The sequence below is a fragment of the Ricinus communis genome, chromosome 6, assembly GCF_019578655.1.
Source record: "Ricinus communis isolate WT05 ecotype wild-type chromosome 6, ASM1957865v1, whole genome shotgun sequence".
NCBI lineage: Eukaryota > Viridiplantae > Streptophyta > Magnoliopsida > Malpighiales > Euphorbiaceae > Ricinus > Ricinus communis.
The window spans coordinates 12,993,476-13,018,693 of record NC_063261.1 but is presented as its reverse complement, the minus strand read 5'-3'; the positions used below and the strand labels follow the sequence as shown (position 1 = coordinate 13,018,693).

The window sequence follows — 25,218 nt, the reverse complement described above, 5'->3', positions numbered from 1 at the left end:
TGTTTACAAAGTATGTGTTACATCCCTGTAATAACAACCTCCCTCCTCATTATTTCTTTCTTTGTACAAGAAATTTACTATGTAGAATTCACCAACTAGTCCTTCTTCTTTCTCTCTTTCTTTCTTCTCTACTATATACTCTATTCACATTTCTCTTCATAGGAACGATGATTATTGCACCAATCCGTTCCAAAGAAATGACTCCAAATTTAACTTTCCTCACAAAGAAACTGAACTAAGTAGGTATACAAGAATCTCTGTCCACCCTATTCTCCATTCGCATTACTTATTGCAGACTTCTCCAACAAATGCAGAAACAAATAGTATATAGAAAAGGAACAAGTAAAAACATATATAGCTGAAAAAATAAAATGGTTTGAGAGAGAGCAAGAACAAAGTAATTTGAAGAAAAAAGAATGTATGCCCAAAATTTCCTAGGACATATATATGTGGCTTGGGGTATAGCTTTAAAAGAAAGATGATAAAGTTATTCAACTTGGTAATCAAGAAAAGGAAAGGAAGAAATATTTTCCATCAGACCTTCTAAATCCCATTCTCCCATTCTTAAGTTTTCTCCTTGCCAATGATTTTCAAACCCAAACATGTCCTCTACTTTTAAGCTCTGATGAAGATCAGTGCTATTGAAGCAAGTATTATTATTATTAAGATTATTATTGAAGTGGTTGTTGTTGTTGTTGTGGATATAGTTGTTGCTGTTGTGGTTGATATTGCTTTTCATGCTAATAATGCTGTCATTAGTTACAGCATTATTATTATGATTATTATTATTATTATTATTATCACTAATACTCTTCTTCTCTTCAATGCTTCTGCTACTCTCTAGTGGAGGAAGACAAAGGTCCCTTTCTAGCCCAAATTTATTTTGATTCTCCAAAATCCCATAATCACCATAAATCCCCTCTCCCATTATACCAACCTGTGTCAAGCATGTAGGCATGTCAAACAGACCAGCTGCCCCAGTCAGTTCGAACCGGCCGTTATTAGTAAGCATGGAGAAAGGATCAAATTGGTTATTGACGCCAGCCACCATGGCTTGAATGGAGGCGGAAGATGTGGAAGATGAGTCCATGCACATAGTCATTAGGTCATGATCATGCATGGGAATGATATTTCCTATGACATCTCTTGGTTCCGAAGAATCACTGTCGTTGGGTGATGCTGTGGAAGGATTGCTATTATTGTTATTATTCATCTTCAATCTTTTCTTTAACGTTGAATTCCAAAAATTCTTTATTTCGTTGTCTGTCCTTCCAGGAAGACGAGCCGCAATTTGAGACCACCTGAATATATTTATTAAATAGAAGTTACATTACAGACACATAATCAAGCATAAAATCAGCTAGAATATATGAGCTTCTTTACAAGTTTTCAAATGCATGATTTGCATGGATTCTTCAAGGTATAGAAAATAAATAGGGAATTTTATTACCTACTTTTTCTCTTTTCCATCACTAGCCACTCTTCCTAGCCATAAAGAGGTTATGGTTCTAACATGAGATTCCATATAAGATACCAATCAGCTTGATTCAATGTTATGAGACTATGAGTTTTTGAAGTTTGAACCTAACAGGATCTCAATTTTAACATTTATATATATATATAGTCTAAGATTCCAAAAGAACTAAAGTAGAGAATAGATGTCATATTTCAGTTACCTTTGTTCATGTTTTAGTCAATTATTGAAGAAGTGCTCAAATTTAGGAGTAATTACTATATATCCCTATGATACAATTATTGAATCGTCTCTAGAGACTAACATTCCGATTTTCAAATTTAATAGGAGCTCAATTTAACAGAATAAAAAGAAGACAAAAATGGATAAATAAATAAGTTAAGAACAAGGAAAAATTCTTCATGTGCAAGTTGAAAAGTAGACTGGAACAAATAACAAAAATATAGAAGACTGAACTGACTTTGAAAAATGGCAAGAGATCTAGAAGGCCTGCGCTGAATCAAAGTGTAGGTGGTCAATTTCTAAATCAAAAGCAATTCCATTGAATGGTATATATCAATAAAAAGAATGATGTTCTCTTGACTTTCTAATTAAGTATCAGTAATATTCTTTCTCCAATTTAGATTATTGACAAATATCATAGTTTTCCATGTAAAGCAAAATAAATTAATTAAAAAGAAGAGGGAGAGGAAAAGGAAGAAGAAGAAAGGAAAAGCATGTGAATTAATTATATTCAGCCATTTGGTCCATACAAAAATATGAACTCAAATCCCAAAAAGAAAGTGATAAATATAGCCTGAAAGAAATCATTTTCGAGTTTAGTCAGACTTGTCTAATCCAAATGTCTTTGGACTGAATATGAACAGAATTGGCCAATTGGCTATGAAGAGAATTGCCCTTAAGATGCTACAAACTAAGAGATGTAAGGTAGATTAATATATTATGTTCTCCAAGTGTGTAGAGATATATATGGCATTGGCTATTTGCTGCTGTTGGGGATTTGGGTTATTAATGTATTTGGGAACCTTTTTTTTTTTCTTTGTCAGTTTATTTGTGGGTTGGAGTAGCTGTTGGGTTATATATGGCATTGGCTATTTGTTTTCTCATGCTTAGTTGATCTGGAGAGAAACTTTTTCATCAACTAATGCAGTTTGCATAAGTTAGCTTTTTCTCTCAAATTAATAATGAATAAAAAACTTTTGCTTATTTTAAAAGGAGAAAAAAAAAAAAAGCAAGAAGGAAAAGAAGAAGAAGGAATGTAAGGCAGACTAGTGCACATTGTGAAATTTGGTTGATACCATGCACTAAGGAATAAAAGTAAAAAATAGGTAAAAATTCAAGAATTCTCAAATCAACTAACTAGGCCACTGCCATTGATTCTATGTACCTTTCACTCTCTGTATAATTATTTTTTTTCTCTTTAGAATGTTATTATCAACAAATTATGTTAAACACACATTGGGGATCCTCATCTGCTATTTTTTTCCTTTTGTTTTTTTCATGTGAAATATAAATACATGAATATATAAGTTCACTACTAATTGTGTGCTATATTTAATCTGTTAATATGATAATAGCTGTAGCTGCATGAAGGTTCTCTTTTCTTTTCTTTTCTTTTTCTTTTTTTATTCATGGAGCGGCTCTCTCTCTCTCTCTCAATCCAAGAGTACTCTAGCTTGATGCGTTTGCACACATTTAAAAGCAAGAAAGATGACCCAAAAGAATTCAACTTGTAGACATATACATGAAATGTAATGATGTTTGCTTATGACTGTTGCATATTATTACTTGGTTTGATATGAAACCCTAAATTCACAGAGAGAGAGAGAGAGAGAGGAATAGAGAAAGGACCTGTTGCCAAGAATGGAGTGCAAATGGACAATAAGCTCCTCTTCTTGAAGGGAAAAAGCACCTCTTTTGAGGTCAGGTCTCAAATAGTTAATCCAACGAAGACGGCAACTCTTTCCACATCTTTGCAAACCAGCATTCCTGGCAATGTCACTCCAACATCCTTGACCATTTGTTAACATGTACTTGATGAGCTTCTCATCTTCCTCTGGTGACCATAACCCTTTTCTAAGCTTAGCTTTGGTAGCGTTATTGTTCACTCTATCTTTCCCCATTAGATCCGGCTTTCTCATTTTGTTTTAGATTGTTTTGGATGGATATATTTGGTTAGATCTATAGTGGAGAGCCTTTTGTTTCTGTTTTTAACTTGGTTGATGGAGATAAAGAGAAAGATATATAGCCAAATGATATGTTTGTAAAATAGCAAGAGAGAGAGAGAGAGAGATAGAGAGAGAGAGAGAGGGGAGGCTTCATGAGGTGGTAAGAGTGATGATGATGGTGATGGTTGTGGGGTTTGCTTAAAATATGAAAATAGAGAGAGAGAGAGAGAGAGGAATGTTTGTGTTTGTTGTTGGTTGATGGGTAGAGTGGAAAACGGATTGGAGGGGGACCTCCTTTGGGAGAAAGAGAGAGAGAGAGATGGGTTTGGTCTTCTTGTCTTTGACTCTATCTTGTCTTTTTCGATGCATTTTTCTTCACTCATAAGGTAATCATCATGTGTATATGAGACACAAACAATTTTGCTTCCACTTCACATAAATCATAATGCCTCTTCTCTCTCTCTCTCTCTCTTTATTTCTATATAGCTAGGTTTTATATAATATAGTATCTAATTTATCATATACTTCACAAACACATGTGGCTTGAGAAAGAGAGAAAGTGCAATAAGTACTTTTAGTACTCTTCTTATTTTATGGGGGCCAAAAAGGTTGCATATTTTGTTGTATGCTTGTCTGTTAGTACATTTATTTAGATGACTACCCTTGAATATCATTCAAGTATGTTTCTTACTGTGCGCTAACTGCCTAGCTAGCATGCTTTACAAGCAAATTAAGCGCTCCTTTTTTTCCCCTACTAACAGAAGGGTAAAAGAAACAGAAAACCTAGAGTTTCTTGCGAATTCTTAACAAGTTTTCACATTAAGTATACTTATTACTTGCTATATATCTAGATGCAGAAAATGAAGGATTACAAATGCATGAGACCATGAAGATATACAGAAAAAGAAATTAACCCAGTTGGAGAGATTTAATATTCATGTGATATAGATGCTAACCAGTAAACAGAGACAAATTCCTATGCAACAGTCACCAGTTTGTCCTTCATGTTAAGTTTAATAGCAGCAGTCAAAATAGGTATGGTAAAGATTAGTAGATAATGATGCCAAGTACCATCATTATATTGGCATGACCATAATATATTATACTAAGATTTCAAAGGTTCCTTTTTCTTTTATTTATTTATATTTAATTAGGACCTTCTGCTTGTCTTCTAAGGCTACGTAAAACATTATTTACAAACATTGTATAATCAATTTCCTCTCTGTCAATTTGTTTGAAAGATGTACAGAAAATGTTTCTTTTGAGCCTTATACATGCAGATACACAGAACATTTCTTGTTTCTTCTTGTGGCTTTTGCTTTCAGTTTCGCAAAAATCCCAACATCATGATATAAAAATCTCATACTACTGATCAAACTCCAGTTTATTCTTTAAGAATTTAATTCAATATGTACCCAGACCTCTTTTATGAACAAAAAAATAAAATAATTATTCACATATTATTCAAGGATTTCATCAAATTCTTCTCTTTTCTTTATTCTTTTAATAAGTATTTAATCCATTTCAAGAGCAATGATCTAGAGACATGTACTTATTATATTATGAGGCATGCAGTACTTAAGACCTTGGCGGCAGGTTCATAATTCTGGTAAGTAAGTAATCAACAAGCTCTCACTAGTAGATTATTAGAGCACTAAACAAAATTAAATCAAGAATTAAAATGTAGCCATCTCAAGTTAAAGAAAATCCAAAGACCTTTCGTTTTCTAATGATCTGTCATAGTTATCTTCCATTGCAAATCCCTTTCCCTACCTAATCCTCCACTGCCTACATGCCAAGAAGTTTCTTCAATATGGGAAAGGAATTTTTTTCTTTTCATGTATCATAGAAAATACATATACTATATCATCAATTCCAAGTCATTGTCCAATCCAAATGAGTATTACAATTGTGTAGTCTTGGTCAATTCCTGGAAAATATAAAAGGGTAATACAGTTGTTCAAAGTTGATCCAATAATTTGACAGGAAGAGCAAGCAGATTTTCAGGGGAAAACAAAAAAATAAAGTGATGAGTGGAAAACTCTCAAGTCACTCAAATGGGTTCAAAGCATTCTCTCTTACATATATATATAAATATATATATACTCATATCTCTACGTATCTAACAGCTGTCTTGTAAAAATCTGTCTTATGAGGCTGTTCAAAGCAACATATATGGTCTACTTTGTTAAGAAGACAAGAAAGACCACGTAGCCTAAAAATAGCTGTTAAAAATGGATACCCAAATATGCACATCTTTGTCTGTCTTGATATGATATTTATGCAGGGCCAAGTGAGCCATATTTTACACAGTATTTCTTTCTTTTCCTTTTTTAAATCAAATTATGACTTGAAAAGCAAAAAAGAACTATGAGAACCATGCAAGATAAAGAAAAGAAAAGAAAAGGGAAGAAGGTGATACAAGCATGTGAATTGCAAATTTTGGCTCCTGTTTCAGCTTTTGCTTGCTAAATGTATATGGAACATATTCATCATATATGAAGAAAAGCAAGAGGCATAGGTAAGCAAAAGGTGCAAAAAGAGAGGATTATAAAAGGGTTCTTACTTTTTTGTAGCATCAATGCCCATTGATGCATCAAGAAATGGCAATGGGGTCGGACTGGACAGGTCTTTTACTATTCTGATTTTGCCTCGGTAAGAAATTGAGGCTGGATATATGATGGGGAAAAATCTGGAACCAGACAGCTGAAATCATGAAGGAAAATTCTTTATTTGGTTTGATTATTTAACAAATTATAAATATCATCACTAATAAACTTTAACTCAGTAGTGCCTCGAATGTGCGTTCCAGTTGAGGCTCAATTTATCTAAAAAGAAATCATCAAAATTCATCTACATGCTTGATAGGGTAACATTTTGTTCTTTTGTTATCTCATCAAACTCTATATGCTTGCTAGGGTAACATTTTCCTTCGACAAGTACTTTCTTTGTACCTTTCTATTTCTGGCATTAGATGAGTCCTTATCACTTATAAAAGTATTAGTGTGAGCTAATTTGTTAAAGGTGAAAGTTATTTTAGATCTATCATGTCTTTTAGATAATTTTAATAAAAGAACAATACTATTAATAGTTGATCATAAATAATAGTATCTGAGTAATAAAGGGTTTTAATAAGTTGCTAATATTTTTATCATTAATGGTAATTATTTTAAAAACGGGATTTATTTATAAAAGAAGATAACAGTTAAATTTCCAATAAAAGGTATATTTCTAAGCAGAACTAGGATTACATAACTAGGCATCAAATTGTTTTCACTTCCCTCAAGGGAGGACTTACATCAATAAGATTGGGATATAATGGCGCCAACTTTACTTCCAGACATTTTCACCTTATTACGAGTAAAAACAAGGTATTAACCATTTCAAATGATGTTCTTTATCTAATATAAATACAGAAGGATAAGAGATTTATTTTCCATTGGAACAAATGTCACCCACCAAAAATATTGATTTCCCCAACTTATATATTTTCAGGGGGGAAACATTGCTATTGGTGTCAAGTCTGTTTCACTGTATAGAGTTTACTATGAATGAAGCATTTTCAATCATCATAATGTTATGGCAGCCCGAATCTTGTAAGACTCGTAAAAGAATTCGGCCAATCCACGTACGTGACTTATGAAAACTTTGCTTGGAGTTGGAGTGTATGACTTAAATCAGATGGGAGTGTCGTATTTTGCAGGCACAAGTATACTAACAAAAAAATCTCTCTTCCTTTCAGCCTTTCGGCAGATAATAGAATAAGGAGTTACATTACTTCTCCACTTCCACTCTATTATTATTATTATTATTATTATTATTATTATTATTATTATTATTATTATTGGTATTATTATTATTATTATTATTATTATTATTATTATTATTATTATTATTATTATTATTATTATTATCACAGATAAAAACAAATTAACAAAGCTTAGAGCAAAACGCACAAATCCTGCTCCATATTAAAGCTGCATTCGGCATTTCCAACATTGATTTTTATGCTTTTGACTAGGTGAATTGATACTTTTTAAAAATAAATTTTAAAAAATAAAGTTTATAAAAATTAAAAAATTAAAAAAATTAAAATTTTAAATAAAATAAAATTCTTAACTTATTTTTCGAATACCCAACAACAATCCAGCACATTATAAATATTATGTAGAGTCTCACTTGTTTCTTTTAATGATTAATTTTCTTCGGAGCTCTACTGAAACCTTTCTTTAAAAAATTATAAAAAATAAAAAAAATAAAAAATAAAAGAAAATGAGTCTAAATATTGCAATGGGCGCTACTAGACGGATTAGTTTGCAAAATGTATAGTTAAATCACCAAATCATCCTTAATGTTTTTGGGGTCCGGTGCAAGTTAGTGTATTACCGCCACATAATATGCACACCTTACACGCCTAAAATTTTGTCAAATTTTTCCTCTTATTTTTTTATTTCAATATCTAACTACCAGCACCAAAATCTCCCTCTCCTTTTTTCACATCCGTTTAATAAAAAGATAAATTAATTTAATTTTAACAGCTAAATAGTTAATTCAATTTAATTTATGGGTTACTTTAAAACTAGAATAAGTTGAAAATTTTTTTAAGTCTGCCATACAAGTTTTCTATAGGTCCAAACAAAGCCAAAATTTATAAACTAAGTGAGTTTCTCTTCTAGTTTCTTTAGCAACATAAATTGCTTGTTTAATGGATGATATGTATAATATCCGACATAAAGATCAATCAATGGAAGAGATATTTGGCTTTAGTGAAGACGAAAATTTAATGGAAGGTGGTGATGGAAGCTATAGTAACCCAGAGGCAATGTACAATGAAGGATGAGAAGATGCAAGTACTGTTATGCAAGGGAAGATGTATAGGTTGCTCATTCTAAAGAAGATGAAATAGAAAATGATTTCGTTGAAGATTCGTATGACTCTGTGAACCATGAAGATGCTGATTTAATTAATGAAATCGAATACAACAATAGATTGAAATTTGAAGAAGACCCTAAGCCAAAAATAATGTTTACCAATATTAATAACTTATTTCATGCTTATAGATTTCATAGTATATTGAAAGGATTTAGCGTAACAAAAAAATCAGTCAATAAGAATAAAAGCGAGCATTATAAGTACCAAACAATTAGATGTGATAGAGGAAGGAAAACATACACAGAGAAAGTATCCAAAAGGATAAACTATCTTGCAAGGATAATTTCATTTACGAAAGGTGGTGTTTGGATGGTTTCTAAACAAATTTATAATAACAACTATAACCTTGATCTTGATATGTCGTGATTAATGCCCGAAAATAAAAACTTGAGTATTGAAATGAAGAGCTCTCTAAAAGCAAACAACATTGCTGGAATAAGGTCGTGCAAGAGTATTTGGTTGCTAGAGGTTCAAAAATATAGGCCTAACAAATTTAGGATGCTTCCTTAAAGATTGTAGGAACTTCATTGAAAGTAGGAGGAGACTTAGACTCGGTAATGGTGATGCAGAGGCCATTCATAAATGTTCATATCCATGGAGTAAAAATATATAGATTTTTTCTATTTTAATTGATGCATATGAAGAAGGAATGTTGGAAAATGTGCTTGAGGTTCATCCATATGCAAGGATGCTTTTTAAGAGTTTCACACCTATCTCGTCAACTGATATAGGATGCCATTAAAACTATTATTGGCATCAATCACCATGGCCAATCTATTCTTCTAGATTATGCATTAGTTTCGCACGAGGATGTTGCATCATTCAAGTGGTTGTTCTCTACTTGAATTTCTGTAATGGATGATGTACATCCTTACACCATTTTGATTAATCAATGAGAGAGCATCAAGGCTATTGTAAAGGACATAATGCCTGATACAATACATAGATTTTGCTTGTGGCACATCATGTATAAGCTGCCTCATAAGTTTAGAGGTGTTGCTGATTTTGATAAAAGTCATGATTGAGTTCAAGTCTTTAGTTTATGACTATAGGACAATTGACACATTCAGAGTGATTTGATGGAGTTCATCAATTGAAATGCATTGAAAAATAATCAATGATTGACAAAGTTGTACCATAAGAAAGAAAGCTGGGATCCTATCTATCTTAACCAAATTTTTTAGGCAGGCATGGTTTCTACCGAAAGAAGCAAGGGTATGTATGCATACATTGATGGTTACATACACTCGAGGAGCACACAAATAATTTATGGAGCAATATGAAATTACTTTAAGTGCGAATATACAGGAGGAGTTTATGGTTGATCTTTATTTAAATAATAAAGTGTTGAAGTGCACAACATAGTTTCAATGAAAGCATCAGTTCCAAGAGTTTTTACATTAAAACAATTTTTAAAAAGTGCAGAAGGAGATAAAACATACAATATATTGTCATTTTGTTCCACTAGTTGATGAGGAACACAACTGACTACAATATTTTTCTGTCCATAAGAAGATGCAATGCAAGATGGGATTCATAAGCTTAAAATTCTAGACAAGTATATAATCAAGAACAATAAGTACAAGAATGTTAAGTACACTGTTGAGCATCGGGAAGCCGGGGAATATTATTCTTGCACTTGCAAGAAATTTCAGTCTGAAGGATTGGTTTGTCATCATATTTTTAAAGTTATGTCTTTGAAGAACACAGAACATGTGCACGAGAGATATATCATGAAGAGATGGAGAAAGGATCTATTTCACTGGCATACAAAGATTTTTTTGCATCGGTGATTATCCTCACATGATAAATGAGTACAAAAAATATAAGGAAATTGAGCGAGCATTTCAAGATTGCACTAATTTATGTATGGAATCGAGGAGTAAGATGGAGTATGTAAGATGAAAGCTAGAGGTGTTGAAGGCAAACATTCTCAATTGAAATGATGGAATGGTAAATATGAAAGTATTAAAACTTCTAATCTTGGTGGCAACACTTTGCACAATTCTTCTTTCATATGCATTTGTGGTAGGCCACGCATCTTCAGATATAGAGCAAGGCATAAAGGGTATCATGGAGGATGTGGTGGAGGAGGACGTAGAGCTCATGGAAAACGCAGCAGTTGCAACATAAGTTATAGCCTTAATGACAATCAGGGTAATCAACTTAGTCAAGGATTTCAACAAGTAGAGGGGAATTTGACTTTAAATAAAGAACCTACAATTCCAATTTGAAAACTATGTTCAACCTTTTTCTCAATCTTGTTAAATCTGTCTTATTTGGAATGCCAACTTATAATTCTAATTTATTAGTTTTGAATTGCTCCAATGCCCCATATTCTATTTGAAGTGTAGTAAGTATTTGTTTTTAATTGAATTCTAGAGAGTTGTCAAACCTAATGCATCAAATGAAAGCGCTCAGATAATCTTTATTAAGTAGTACTTTGTCATGAGGGGCATAATAGCCATTTACATTAATGAAAGCGACACTCTAATCTAGTTTGTAACATAAAAAGGATACTTTTCCATTTCTTTTATTTCTTTTCCTTTTTCTCTCGGTTTACCCCTAAATTCCCCCTACATCTAATTTTTTAAACCCTAAGTTGTTACCCACCCTAAATTTTTATACCTCTATAAATCAAGGTTTTCAAGTAGTATAACAATGGTGAGAATCAAGATCATTGGTTTATAAGAAGCTAGATCCAATATATAAATTAAAAAAAATAAGTGAAGGAGAGAAGAGCAATGCAAAAAGTAGCAATCAAGAAAGCAACCAACCAAAGCAACGAAAGAATCTTTACTCGAGATTCATTATGTTTCTTTAAATAAAATAAAATTTTCAAACAAGCTATAAAGAAAAGGTATAAGGTTTTAAAAACTTGTAAGTTCATGTCTCGTTGATTTGCATGTCGTGATTCTCTGAAGACTTTAGGCATAAATAAAGAGGTTGATAGTTTCCTTAACAAATTGGGTTGGAAGACGTTTGCTTATTTTCCAAATATCTGGTATAATTAATTTAAGGTTGGAAGACATTTGCTTATTATCCAAATATCTAGTATCATTGATTTAACCCTATAATTTCTAAGTACTCCTTACTTAGAGAAGGATCATGAAGCTAAGCAACCATATTACTCTATGGCCTTTAGACTACTAGGCAAAAATTATTTTCTAAATTTTGAGGAGTTTGATGACTTGTTTGGTTTCCATAAAGATGGCTTTGATAAAATACCATAAGAGTTTGCTAAGCATAAGGCATGAAAAAAGCTTTCTGGACAGCCTTGGTTTAGAACAAGGTATTCTAAAGCATCAAACCTTAACAAAATAATATTGACATACATCCATAAGTTCATGATGTGTAACGTGCAAGCTAGAGGGAAGATTAGTGTAGTAATAAATAAGTCTGAGCTCTTTTTTCTATAGTGCATGGAGAAAGGCCATAGAGTGCAAACTGGTATGTGGTTCCAGAAATAGTTATATGACATTACACTTAGAGATAGGGGTTCAATCGTTGTTGATGCTTTTATAACTCATATTTCCATCAAGCTAAAACCTTTTGACCAAAAAAATACTATATTCCAATTTCTATAATTAGCTCTACTGCATAAAATCTCACACTCACCATACTACTTCACATAAAAGAGAAAATGATATATTTGTTTTTGTTAAAGAACAAGTTAATCTTAACAATGTTATTGAGTCTGATAAGGATGAAAATGACAACCAAGAATGAGATGCAAGGGTGGGACCAGGTGGAGCTGTAGAGATGTTAATTCAACTAAAGGAGATAAAAGCAAAGCTGGTTAAGTTGGAGAAGTCTAAGATCGAGAGAAGTGTGGAAGCATCATGATCGCTAAGTTATATTCTCAGGTTGAGGACATTCAGAGGACTATTAAACACTCTTTATTGCGCACGAAAAAGAAGCATGAGAAAATGGAGCAGGACATTGTGTTTGTTAAGCATTCCCTGACAAACTTTATTGACAGGTTTGAGAATGTCGAAGACGACATATATGACATCTGTGCTATGGTAACCTCCCTATGCGATCATTTTGGAGTGCAATACCGTATAATGATGGTATGCATTATGCTTGTATTATTATATTTGTCGATTAGCTCTGTACATGCCTTGGACTATTTCTTTTACTTATGGTTTTAATCAGTAGTACAACAGAATAATGATTAGCATAATGTACTTTTTATATATTTGAATACTTTGTCAATGGTATGGATATTTTGTAGATTAATTGTTGCATATCTAAATTATTTTCTAATTATAAAAATGACAAGTAGATTGAAACATAAATTTTACAATTTTGTAGGAAGACATAATGTATAAATAATACTGAGAATCCTTCCAAAATATAAAAAATGTATAGATAATCATTCTTATACTACCTTTCTAAATTTTCTCGCCTTCTTACAAACCTCTAATATAAAAAGTATTTTCAAGACTAATGTATATAGCATTCATCATCTTTTTCTATTTGAAAAAAATAAATAAAATTATCACACTCATTCTGAATCTAACTTTTATAAAGAATCAACATCATTTTCATCTGAAAATAAATATTTCATGGTGATTTAAGAAATATATATAAATTTATAATTACTGAATTGATAATAACAAATTAATGAACGCGTAGATCATAAATGATGTATATCCTTCACTAAAATAATGAATATTTAAATATTGATTGAATACAAAATGAACATCATTACAGTAAATAATAAGTATTATCTTATAAATGATGAATATTGATGTCCATTATAAAAAGGTAACACTTTTGATTATGAAATTATCAATTACATATTGATGAAATATTTAAATTGTAAAATATGCAAAAAATTAGTTTCATTCACTAATAATATAAAAAAATTTAGTATATAAAAGGTTCCCAAAAATTATATTATATTAGTTTTAATATATCATTTATTTTATCATTTGCGAAAAGTATATTGATTTTAAATTCTCCAAATTATGACTAATTGAAAAATATAAAAAAATGTGTTACTAATTATGTTAATTTTTAAATTTTGTTTACTTATAATTTATTATTTGTAAATAAAATTTAAAAATTAACATAATTAGTAACACATTTTCTTATTTTTCAATTAGTCATAATTTGGAGAATTAAAAATCAATATATTCTTTACAAATGATAAAATAAATGATATATTAAAACTAATATAATATAATTTTTAGAAACTTTTTAAATACTAAATTTTTATTAAATTTTAAAATTTAAATTTTTTAACATGCATTACTATATTTTGATACATTTTAATATTTGTACTACTTTTAACACATAGATTTAAGTTTGTGTATAAAGAAAATAAAAAAGGATATTAAAAATTTGTAATTTATTATTATTCATAGAAATATTATATTTACATTATTAGTTAAACTCAAAATAATTATGACAATTGTATAACATATAAATAAAAATTAATTTTTATAAATACATTAATATATGATTTTAAAATTATATAACATTAATTCTTATAATTCATTTTATAATAATCTCAAATTTAAAATAAGAAAATAAAAAAATAAAAAAATAAAAAATAAAAATAAAAAAGGCAAAACAACTAAAATACACATATGTTCCTGCTATCAGCCCACACTGCAAGGTGAACCAAGATGCAGGATATAAATTGCCCTAGAAGCGTCTCTGTAACCACGAAAAATTACAAGTTGGTAAATTATACGACGGACTCGGACCATCTAGCTACATGGTCATAAGGGTCTAAATAATTGATCTTGGAACTAACTTGTAATTATTTTTCTTTTATTTAAATTTGAGCCTTTTAATATCTTTTTATTTTTGTTTCTTTTTATTCTAGTAATTCTTTTATTTTTCTATTTATATTTTAATTTTATTAATTGAACAGTTATTAAAATAATTTAAAAACTTTCTAGATTGGTTTAAATTATTTAAAATTAAGCCACCTAGACTAAAATGAATTACTATTTTATTTCTTGAAATTATACATAATTTAAAAAATTAGTAAATATAAAATAAATTGAAAATAAATAAATTTAGAATGATTTGTTTTAGAATAAGTTAGATTTATTTTTTTTTTTTTATTTAAATTAGATTAAGAATGTAAGTTTTTAATAATTATTTATCTTACTTATAGAAATTAATTTACCAACCTTCTTCATTTATATATAAATTATTTTATTCATTTTTAGTTAACACGTTATGATTTATACACATCATTTGTAAATAATAATAATATTGAATATTCTATAATCATTTACGATGTTTTTAGAAATTATAATAATTTAAATATTTTTTAATATCTTTCTTAATTTTTTTATATTTTAAGATTTTATTAGTACAATATGAAAAATTATTAATAAATTAATAGAAAAAATTAAAATTATACATAAACTTGAATTTTATATATCAATAATAAGTACGAGTACCAAAATAAAGATTCTATATTTCAAAATATAATAATACATGTCAAACAATTTTTATTGGACTAGATACTATTAGTTTTTTTATTCATTTACATTTACTAAAATATTTATTTTCTACATGTATAATATTCATTAGATGTAAATTTTATATAATTAATCTTTTTTGTATTTAAATATTCATTACGGTTAACGTTCATATTCATTTTGTTTCATGTATTATTCATCAGTATTAATCTCAATATTCATTATTTGGTACTGTAATGTTTATTATCTGTATATATAATTTTCATCAATATTTTCATATGAAAGTTAGATTCATTATTTTTGTAATGCAAATTAAAATACTTTTGTATTTGATATAAGCATTCATAATTCATAGGCATATATAACATAGACATAGCATAAATCATCATTTCAGTTAGTAAATAAAAAGAAAACATCAAGCTAAAATTATACTATAAATTTTTATATTGTGGTACATATATCTTTTCAATAAAACTAAATTAGCAAACGTCTAAATAATGAAACATCTATACATGTTTAATGAACATAAATTAATGAATGTATATATTTAATGAATATAAATTACTTCAAGATGCATCAGCGTCTGACGCGCATCTGACGCACACGTATACCTAGACGGAACCATGCAGCTACATGGTCTGTGGTCCATGATATAAGCAAGTTGCAAGTTAGAATCTTATATGTAGTAAACTAACTAAGCTCTCTTGACATACTCGAAACTGCATCAAATGAAAGCTCACTTGAGCTTGTTTTATGATGCTCGTATTATGATGTTCTTTTAATAAATAAATCGAGTGCAAGCTAAGCAAAATCTAATTTGTTGGTAAGCTAACTTGTCAATAAATTTGTGAATTAACTCATCAAATATAGTATTAGTATTTAATTATAATTTTTATACTAAATAGTTTTTCAATAAATCAATGAATATTTTCGTTGATAATTTATATATATATATAACTCATTTAGCTTCGATTAAATTTATTTAGACTTATGAACTATGAATTAATATGGTGAATTTGATTGGAGTTAGCTTGACAATAAAAAAATCAAACCTAAATTAACAAAAAAAATTCTTAGCTCAGTTCGATTATAGTCCTAGTCAGAACAAGTTGGATAAAAGGTCAAATATTTTCTTGAATTTGTAGCTTGAGATTGAATGAGTCTATTTTTAAGTATTTCAACAAATAAGTCCATAACTTCTATTCAAAAGTCAAATACATCCCATCTTTAAAAAAATTATGGGCATATCTACTATACTTCTTATCTAAATAAATTAAATTAAATTAAATTCAAATAAATATTAATTCTTAATATTGAAAATTAAATCTTTTTTTTATATATTAGAAATCATTTCTTTGTTTTATTGAAAAAATCAAATTTAATAATTGCTGCTTTTATTTCACTTGTCGATTTTTTCCAAAATATCATCAACACCGTTATCATCAATTTCTGCAGCTTTAGTCAAAATTTGGATCAATTTAGCCTCTAAATAGAAATTATGAATCTATTTATTAAAATAATTGAAATTGAAGTCATTTAGCCTCAAAATACAAGTTCAAGATCCTTCATCCCAACCCGCCCAATTACATTAAGGGTAGATCTATCCTCCGAATGTGAATGCAAATGGTGGACGCTGAGAGAGAGAAGTTCAGAGAGAGAGAGAGAGAGGAGTTGGCGAATGGGACAAACTGCTTTCCTTCAAATTCCCGAGGAGTTGTCATTTTAGACATACATACAGTCCAAATCAAGTCAAGGACTCGGAAGATATATGGGACTCAATTGAATGCAAATTATTATCAAATTATCTGCGGATTTCATTCGTGTTAATTTTTCCTGTTTATTTATTAACATTAAAATATAAATATTAATAAAAACTTACAAGTAAAATGAATTAAAAGATAAAAATATCTTTAAACTTTGTCTAAAATATTGCCATATACCAAATTTGGGTAGAGTTGCATCAATTTTCCAAGAAAAAACATTAATAATTAACCATTGTCAAATGAAATTAAGCTCAATAGTGTACCTAAATCATCTTCAAGAAAGGCCCTTTGATTTCGAGTTCCAATCCCAATAGGAACTAGATTTAACGTCTCAAACAAAGAAAATTAAAAATAAATAAAAATTCATGATTAAATCAAAGATATATCAACATAAATCTTCATCTATATATGTTATACACTCTACCTCGCTCTTAAAAAAAATAACCTCCATTCATCACAAAAATGGGCGAACAACGCCCATAAACTCTATCAATGTGCAGGGCAAATCAAATTTGAACAAATTATGACCTCCAATATATTATAGTAGAAATGAAAACTCAATCAAGAATGTACAGGTCTATTAGTGGTTGCCCTGAACAAATTTTTATTTGCGAAAAGATGCATTCCCAGATATGAAAGGGAAAGGTACAAGTGAACAAAAACAAAGCAAGAAATTTAGAATTCTTTTACTTCCTAGACCATTGAAAGATGTTGACAGGAAGGTAGGCAAGGCAACTTTTAGAGTGTGCTAAAGTTTATAGGCTCCCGCAGGAACCTCTCCATCTGCTTCGCCCTAGTCTTAATGGACATGTCAAACACCTTCTGCCCAAACTCTACCACAAGGCCACCAAGAATACTAGGATCAATCTGGAATACATTGGAGATTATTAGCATGACTTCAATTCGACTACTTGTCATCAAAACAATTACATAGTTGATAAGGCTTACCTTCTGTTCAAGCTTGACTTTCTTCCCTTGTCCAATTACGTCCTGTAGTGTTTCCTTCAGTTGTTTCTCCTCTTCTGGGGGCAGCGGCTGGTGTGGGATTACAACAGTTAATTCTCAATATAAAGTAGACCGCTAGGTACTACGAGTTAACTCTAATAAATTAGAAGGATCAGATACACAGTATTAGGTGACAAGAACATATAGAGTAGAGCATGATCTCGGGCACTTTACTTGAGCATCTGATTAAGCCAAATTTAGAGGAAAACAACAGAAAAGTATTCCCAAAATTCAATTTCCGCAAGGACATATATGACCTGATTTACAAATATACAGAATGAGCTTGCATGATTTGACATTAAAACAATTTCAGCTTCTAGAGAGTTAGAAATGCCAGCTAATATATCCTAAACAAAGCTGATAAAACAAGTTCATGGTTACCTAATTTGAGGAATTACTTTTTCGGACATATTTAGCAAAAACCATCCTAACAAGATAAGAGGTTATCACAGGCTTTCGTAGCGAGTATTATCTATCATCACTCTAGCAGACTAGTACAGCCTCTGATGAATGTTCTATATTTCCTTCCTACCAGGCTTATTAATTGGTTTTCCTAAAATGGCAAATGAACTCAGCAAGTCCAAAGCTATTGATCAAACTCAGACAAAAAGTCAAAAACATGTAAAAGGAGTCTAGATAAAGCAATTAAACTAAATTATAAAGACAAACAAAGTTAAGCATAAATAAATGCAAATGCTCTCTTGAGAAATAACAGGGCAGGCATTCCTACACCTCAATCATTAAAGACACTGAAATATATGGTTCCACTCCCATTACTATAAATTAGTAATCTGTAGAAATTATATATTTATAGCCTATTATCAAGTCATAATTATTCAAAATAAAGAGAAATTAAAAGAACAAAGGAAAAAAGCTAAAACAAATACAAAGAGTAAGTGCTAAACACTAAAAAGAAATAGAAGTTCAAATGTGAAGTCTCAAACTTACAATAACAGTTGTGACTACAGCTTTCACTTCTCCCCTATCTGCCATGGTCAACTCCACAAATCTCTTTGCTATGTCATCTATATGCCTCAGCCTTGCATTCTCAGCCAATACAACTAGTACAGATGCAAAAAAGAAATGTTCAGAATATGAAAACTCAAATATATACCATCAAAGCCAATAGTAACAGCTACACAAATAAATGTATGCAGAACATCATAAATTGCTCAAGCAAAGGTTTGAAATATGAGACAGACTACTGAAATTTAATGTAATATTCCTAACAGCAGATTGCAAGGCCAAGATTAACAAAGCAGGCAAGTCCAGTCCAATCAACAGGAAATACTGAATAAGGTCCATATCGCCAGCAGATGGCCTTTAAACTAAATCTAGGTTTCCACAACACCAGGAGGCAGGCAGTAGTTTTTTCCTTTTTCCCCTTGATATTAACTGTCATGCAATTTTACTCTTAAAGGATAGTTCCTATACAGAGGGAAACAATTTTGTTCTGAAGTTGCTAAGTTAGGCTAGATGTTTACAAATTCATTTACCCGTTAAGTTTCATCATGGCAACAAAATAACAAAGAAGAAAGAATAATATCATAATCACAATAGCCAGTTACCCAAAAAACAAAATTCTAACAACATAAATTATTGCAAGAGAGGTCCAGACCCTCAGACCTAAAGTTTCAAAGTTATAGATGCTATTAAGAGTTCAAACCAAATTGAGCACCAATTACTGCAGCATCAATCTACTCTGAACAAAATCAGGCCATCATATAAAACTAAACTTAGTGAAATAATGTTACATGAAGTATTTGAAAATCACATTTACCAAAGACATATAGACAATAAAGTTTCATGCATTAAAACATCAGTTAACTGAAAAATGCATCTTACCTAAGAAGTTCTTTGTAATATCTGAAAACTTAGCTTGGGCACAAATTTCATTAATGGCCTTAACTCTTGTATCAGAAGGCACTGCCAAGTCCTTTGTGAACTGGGAAAATGTAGGACTTTTCTTCATAGCCTCCAGAAGGTCCAAAATTTCAGACTCAACCTTGTCCAATGCATTAGCTTTTTTGGCTGCAAGGTACAAAGCAGAGGCGTAGTTGCCAGTTCCTCCAAACAAAGCAAGTGGCACCTAAACAACCAAGACAGCGATCAATGCAGGGTTAAATTTGAAACGAACAAATTATAATTAGATGAACTCTCTTTTACACTTCTAGACTTGGTGAACTTGCGGTAAATATTACTTGCCAACTACTCAATGTGTATATAACTACAGGCCATTTCCTGCTTGTATACTACAAAACTGGACAATCTAGTCAGCTCAGGTCTTGAAACAAACATAACCCTATTCTTGTAAGTTGTATCAACATCAAACAGTAACCCAAACTCTTTTAGTCATAAGAAGTACGAAAAAGTTACCAAATGAAAAGCAAAAAGTCATTCATAATATCAACATCATACAATGTTTCAATGAAAATTTTCAAAAAATTCTATCATGCTGAAGCTTGGATGTGATTACATACAATAATATTGTTCTCTTTTTTAAAACAAGAAGGGGTACTTAAAATTACTAGGTGAAGTAGGCATGGACCTTTTCCATGTACAATGGAAGGAAGAAATCAAAATTTCCGCATTTCCTCCCAGTCAATTACATTATATTTAATCTCCATTTCACGGTCACAAACTTTTAAAAAGAAATCCACTTTTTATTCAACAATGGCACATAAACATAAAATAATCATATGTTGGATACAGAATTCCAGTTGAACAAGTTTAGTTACCTTAACCCGCACCTCCTTCTGACCGGATGAAGTGGCATAATTTTTAGAACACTGTGAACATCAAAATGCCCAATCTTTAGAGAACAGTTACAAAAATCATCTACTATGGTCATCTTTATAAGCATCTACACTGTGCCTATGCCAAACAGAAAACAGACAACTTGCTAGTCAAAGATTAACCTAAATAAATATTTTAATCTCAGAAAAAAAAAAAAAAAAGATGAACTCTCTGCTTCATTTCCGAACTTAGGGCTTGCATATGCTAGGCGTTTTACCAAGTCACCAGAAACGGATAATCAATTTAAACAAATAAATAGACAGATAGATAACAAATGAAAATAATTTGGCTTTCGAATTAACGTTTTTGTATAGCCACCTCAGATGTGAAAGCAGGGCAAATAATGGAGCGTTGAACGGCGGATCCGGTAGCAGAGAGAGAATTGGATCTTAGAATCCGATTCAGGAGAGGGAGACCCGATCTGAGACGTCCGGCCATTGCCATTCTTTTTCTATTTTTTCGGTTTTAATCTTTTTAAAGCTGCTGGTTTCGTTTGTTTTGAGGAAGTGCAAGAAGGGTAAAGAGAATGACAGAAAAAAAAATTCAGGGTTATGGGAATGGTTCTTTTGGTGATAGAGTCACTTTCGAGTGCGTGCTTTTTGTGTGAAGTTAAGTTTGGATTTTGACGCGTGTCACTCGATTGGTTTATCTCGGGTAAAATCTAGTCGATCTACATGATTGTCCAAGCCCAGCCCAAACGGAGTTTTAGGTTTAGTCTGCCTAGACGACCGTCTGGGGTGGGCTTAAGCCCAACTGAAACAATGAATTTGTCTATCCACTACAAAAGCAAATTATATCATGGACTTGGGTATAGGATGTCAAAAAACGTGACCGCTTTATTTAAATAAATGGACTGAATTTTAAAACATATGTACAATTTCAAATCAAATATAACATTCTATTTCGTTATTGACGATTTAAAATAAAATCATAAATTGACTCAATTTTATTTTTTCTATTATTAATTTTCCATTATTTAGAGCTTTAAATCAAATTCTACAGGCTGTTATTTTTTATTTTTTTCTTTTTTTATTTTATATTCATGATGTTGCTATTCTTTATTCTTTTTCTTTCTTTTTTGACGAGCTGAAATTTTTCATTCTTTTTATATTTTTCAAACCCGAATTTAAATTCTATAAGCTTTAATCTTTTTTTTTTCTCTTCCTATTTATTCTCTTTTTCTTATTTGCTACATAATCTTCTCTTTTTCTTTTATTATCTATGAAAAAATTTCATTTATAAAAAAATCTATGCATGAGTACAAATTTTGAAAATATATTCGATGAGTTGAGATTATTCATTCTTTTCTCTTTTTTTTTTATTCTTAAGTTCATTTTTTGTGAGGAAATTGATTGATAGAGCATTAAATGGATGAAAATTTTAGAAATTGAGAATGAACAAATTATTTTAAAATATAACAATAGACTAATTAAATATAATGTTCATTTTTTGTTCATTAAAAATATGATAACAATTTCATTAGAGTAAAATAATAGGTTCATTATGTAGAATGTTGAGGTTTATTATATATAAATTACAGGTTTATTATTCTATTCATAATTTGATAACATGTTTGTTTTTGTAATAGAATACATTCATTTTGTAACACATTGAGATTTATTATATATGAACTATGGATTCATCATTTTAGTAACAGTTTTATTTTGAAATGGAATGGGTTTATTTTATAGCACATTGAGGTTCGTTATATATAAACTATAAGTTAATCATGTTGTTCATAATTATGATAATATATTTATTTTTGAAATGGATTAGATTTATTTTGTAGTACAATGGACCTTATATCACTAACAAATGAATATATAAATTTTAAGTAATGAACATGTCATATGTGTATAAAAAACAAATTATTAATCATGGATTATAATAAAAGTGTTCATTATCTACAAACAACAGGTTCATTAAAGTATCACTTAAGGTTCATCGAATATATAACACAATTCCATAGTTTATAGATTCATTATTCATATGTTATAATCAACAAGTCCATTATCTACTAGCAACAAATTCATCAATATATTATTTGAAGTTCATCAAATATATAACAAAAATTTATTAATTATAGGTTATAATCAAGAAGTTCATCATGTACTAGAAATAGATTCATTAAAGTATGACTTGAGATTCTTCAAATATATAACAAATATTTATTCTTATAAAATATATTCATTAAGAAAATTATTACATGCTAATTTAATATAAAATAAACAACCAAATAACAAATTAAAAGGCACATTTTTAATTTAATAGTAAATTTTATATATTTATTTGACATAAATCAGGCATATATAAGATGTGTTAAAAGAAATATTTTTTATAAAAAATAAATAATATATTCATCTATAACAAAATTTATATGAGATATTGGTTTTTCAATTATAAACTTTAGTTTCATAAGATTTAAATTATAGGTTCTTTAATATTTTTACAATTATTTTTCCATGCAAATTATGTGATTGTATTAAAATGTTATTGTAAATGAATATGAATATGTTTACAAAATAATGAAATTTGCATATATTTTAAATCTTAAAAGATTAAAATAGAAAGCTAAAAAATTGTAAAGATTGTAATTTTAAAAATAGGAGAGTGTATATAAAATAAAAATGGAGAAAAAAGTTTTTTTTTTTTTTTAAAGTTAATTTTTAGTATTAGTGAAGACAATTGTATGTTTTGGTTGAAGCAAAAAAAATTTCATATTGAGCTCTGTTTTAATCGTGGATAAAAATATTAAGTTAAGTTCACATTTCTTTAAAAACGCGCGTTATAGTTTCATATCTATAATGCTAGATGGCCTTAAATTAGGATATAATAATTGCACTATAAAATATATTTTTTTTTCTTTCTATTTAGATATATTTACCATTTTATTTATAAAAAAATCTTATAAAACACCAAATTATGTAGGTATTTAAAGTCTCTGTATCACTCATATTTTGTGCTTTACCATTTTTCTTATTGAAATGGAAATATAAACAATTTTTATTGGAAGTATACATATACTTTGAAAGCTGTTTATGGTTATTAAAGTAATTTTTTCGTTGAAATAGAATTTTAAATTAAAGTACAAAATAGATTAAATTCAGTGCTTGCGGACCAAGTAAAACTATAATAAGACTCAAAGTGAAGAAGTAAGTTGTCTTAATCAAATATTTGCATCTTTATATACAATTAAGCTTAAGATAATAAATAAAAAAAGAATAGTAATATAACTTCGACTCAAAGTGAACAGTACTACTCAAATCAATTTAAGGGCCGGTTTTGACTTTTCTTCTTAAACTGATTTTCTCCATATTTTTGTCTTGCCCCTCCTGTGTTATGTAAACGATGTCGCACAACATCGGTATTTACATAGTCCTTACATTTTGTTTACGGGCTATAAAAATTAATCGTTTATTCTTGTGTAAAGATTATTATTATTATTTTATTATAAAATTAAATTAATAGATATGATTTAATAAAAATTTAATATTTAATATTATTTTATAAAATTTTAAAAAATAATAACAAATTAATTATTTTTAAATATTTTTATATTTTTAAGATTTTTAAATTTTTTAATGCAATAATATAAAAGTTATTTATTAATTAATTTTAATATTATAAATTAATATATCAATATAATTAATGTTACTATTTTTTAGAATTAAAAATTTATTATATAATTAAAATCTAATTTACTATTAAATATACTATTAGAAATATAATTTTAAGATATTATTTTCTATATTAGAATTATTATCTAGTTATAGGATTTTAGTTAATGCAATATTAAAATATAATTAATATGTTATTTTCTAAAATAAATTTAAAATTATTATCTGATTAGAAAATTATTTACTAGTTGATATAGTATTAGAATATAATTAATTACTACTATTTCTTAAGATAAAATTAATATTATTATCTGAGTAGAAAATTATTTATTAGTTAATATAATATTAAAATAAAATTAGTATTATATCTCTTAGAGTTAGAATTCGTGTTTAATTAGAAATGTAATTTGTTAATTAATAAATTTATAAAAAAGATTTATAAAATTATATATAAACTTGAATTTTATGTATTATATACACATGTCAAAATGAAAATTTTATGTGTCAAAAATTAGATACACATGTCAAAAAACTTTTAGGATTCAAAAATTAATATACAAATGCTTTCATTTTAATGACAAACTCTTTGACCAGCTCCAATTGGGAGGGTCCGGCTTCATTTATTTCCTAATATAATAAGAGAAGAATCCTTTAGCTTAGTAAAAGGAGAATTCTTGCCACCTTAATTGTTGGAATTATGGTCTCTTCAAACGCATTCATGGAATGTAACGACTCTTTGATCACAATAATATTTTGAGCCAAAATTCTTTAGTCTAGTTTCCTAAATCTATTTCTTTCCTTTACGAGTAATTTCTTTCCTAGTTTAGATTATATTTGGCTTATCAGCATTCTCTGATTCTTCACCGCCAATCGCAGTTTCTTACCTTCTAGGTGGGCTCATCTTTCTATTTTGTTGGCTTCACTCCTTAGGCCTTCCCATGCGTGTATTCCCACTAAGAGATGATATTCGCGGCGATTTCGGCCACACATCTAAATGTCTTTAACGAATAC

At 29.2% G+C, this 25,218-nt stretch overlaps 2 protein-coding genes across 2 annotated transcripts; both read right to left on the bottom strand.

Moving 5' to 3' along the window:
- Nucleotides 1–377: 377 nt before the first annotated feature.
- On the bottom strand, nt 378–4,006 carry LOC8272166 (transcription factor MYB83). The gene is made up of 2 exons (XM_015727060.3): nt 3,326–4,006; nt 378–1,301 (listed from the first exon to the last, which is right to left on the bottom strand). The coding sequence occupies exons 1-2, from the start codon at nt 3,613–3,615 to the stop codon at nt 488–490; spliced, it is 1,104 nt and encodes a 367-aa protein (XP_015582546.1). The 5' UTR covers nt 3,616–4,006; the 3' UTR covers nt 378–487.
- Nucleotides 4,007–17,300: 13,294 nt separating this feature from the next.
- Nucleotides 17,301–21,129, bottom strand: LOC8272168 (ATP synthase subunit O, mitochondrial). The gene is made up of 6 exons (XM_048376013.1): nt 20,909–21,129; nt 20,533–20,583; nt 19,640–19,883; nt 18,743–18,855; nt 17,738–17,824; nt 17,301–17,656 (listed from the first exon to the last, which is right to left on the bottom strand). The coding sequence occupies exons 1-6, from the start codon at nt 21,032–21,034 to the stop codon at nt 17,528–17,530; spliced, it is 750 nt and encodes a 249-aa protein (XP_048231970.1). The 5' UTR covers nt 21,035–21,129; the 3' UTR covers nt 17,301–17,527.
- Between the last annotated feature and the right edge of the window lie 4,089 nt (nt 21,130–25,218).

Coding starts and splice junctions, on each gene's coding strand:
- LOC8272166 (XM_015727060.3), bottom strand. CDS start 3,615: ATGAGAAAGCCGGATCTAATGGGGAAAGATAGAGTGAACAATAACGCT. Junction 1,302..3,325: donor CACTCCATTCTTGGCAACAG/GTCCTTTCTCTA, acceptor AAATATATTCAG/GTGGTCTCAAATTGCGGCTC.
- LOC8272168 (XM_048376013.1), bottom strand. CDS start 21,034: ATGGCAATGGCCGGACGTCTCAGATCGGGTCTCCCTCTCCTGAATCGG. Junction 19,884..20,532: donor AGAAGGAGGTGCGGGTTAAG/GTAACTAAACTT, acceptor TTGGTTGTTTAG/GTGCCACTTGCTTTGTTTGG. Junction 18,856..19,639: donor TATTACAAAGAACTTCTTAG/GTAAGATGCATT, acceptor CATCTGTACTAG/TTGTATTGGCTGAGAATGCA.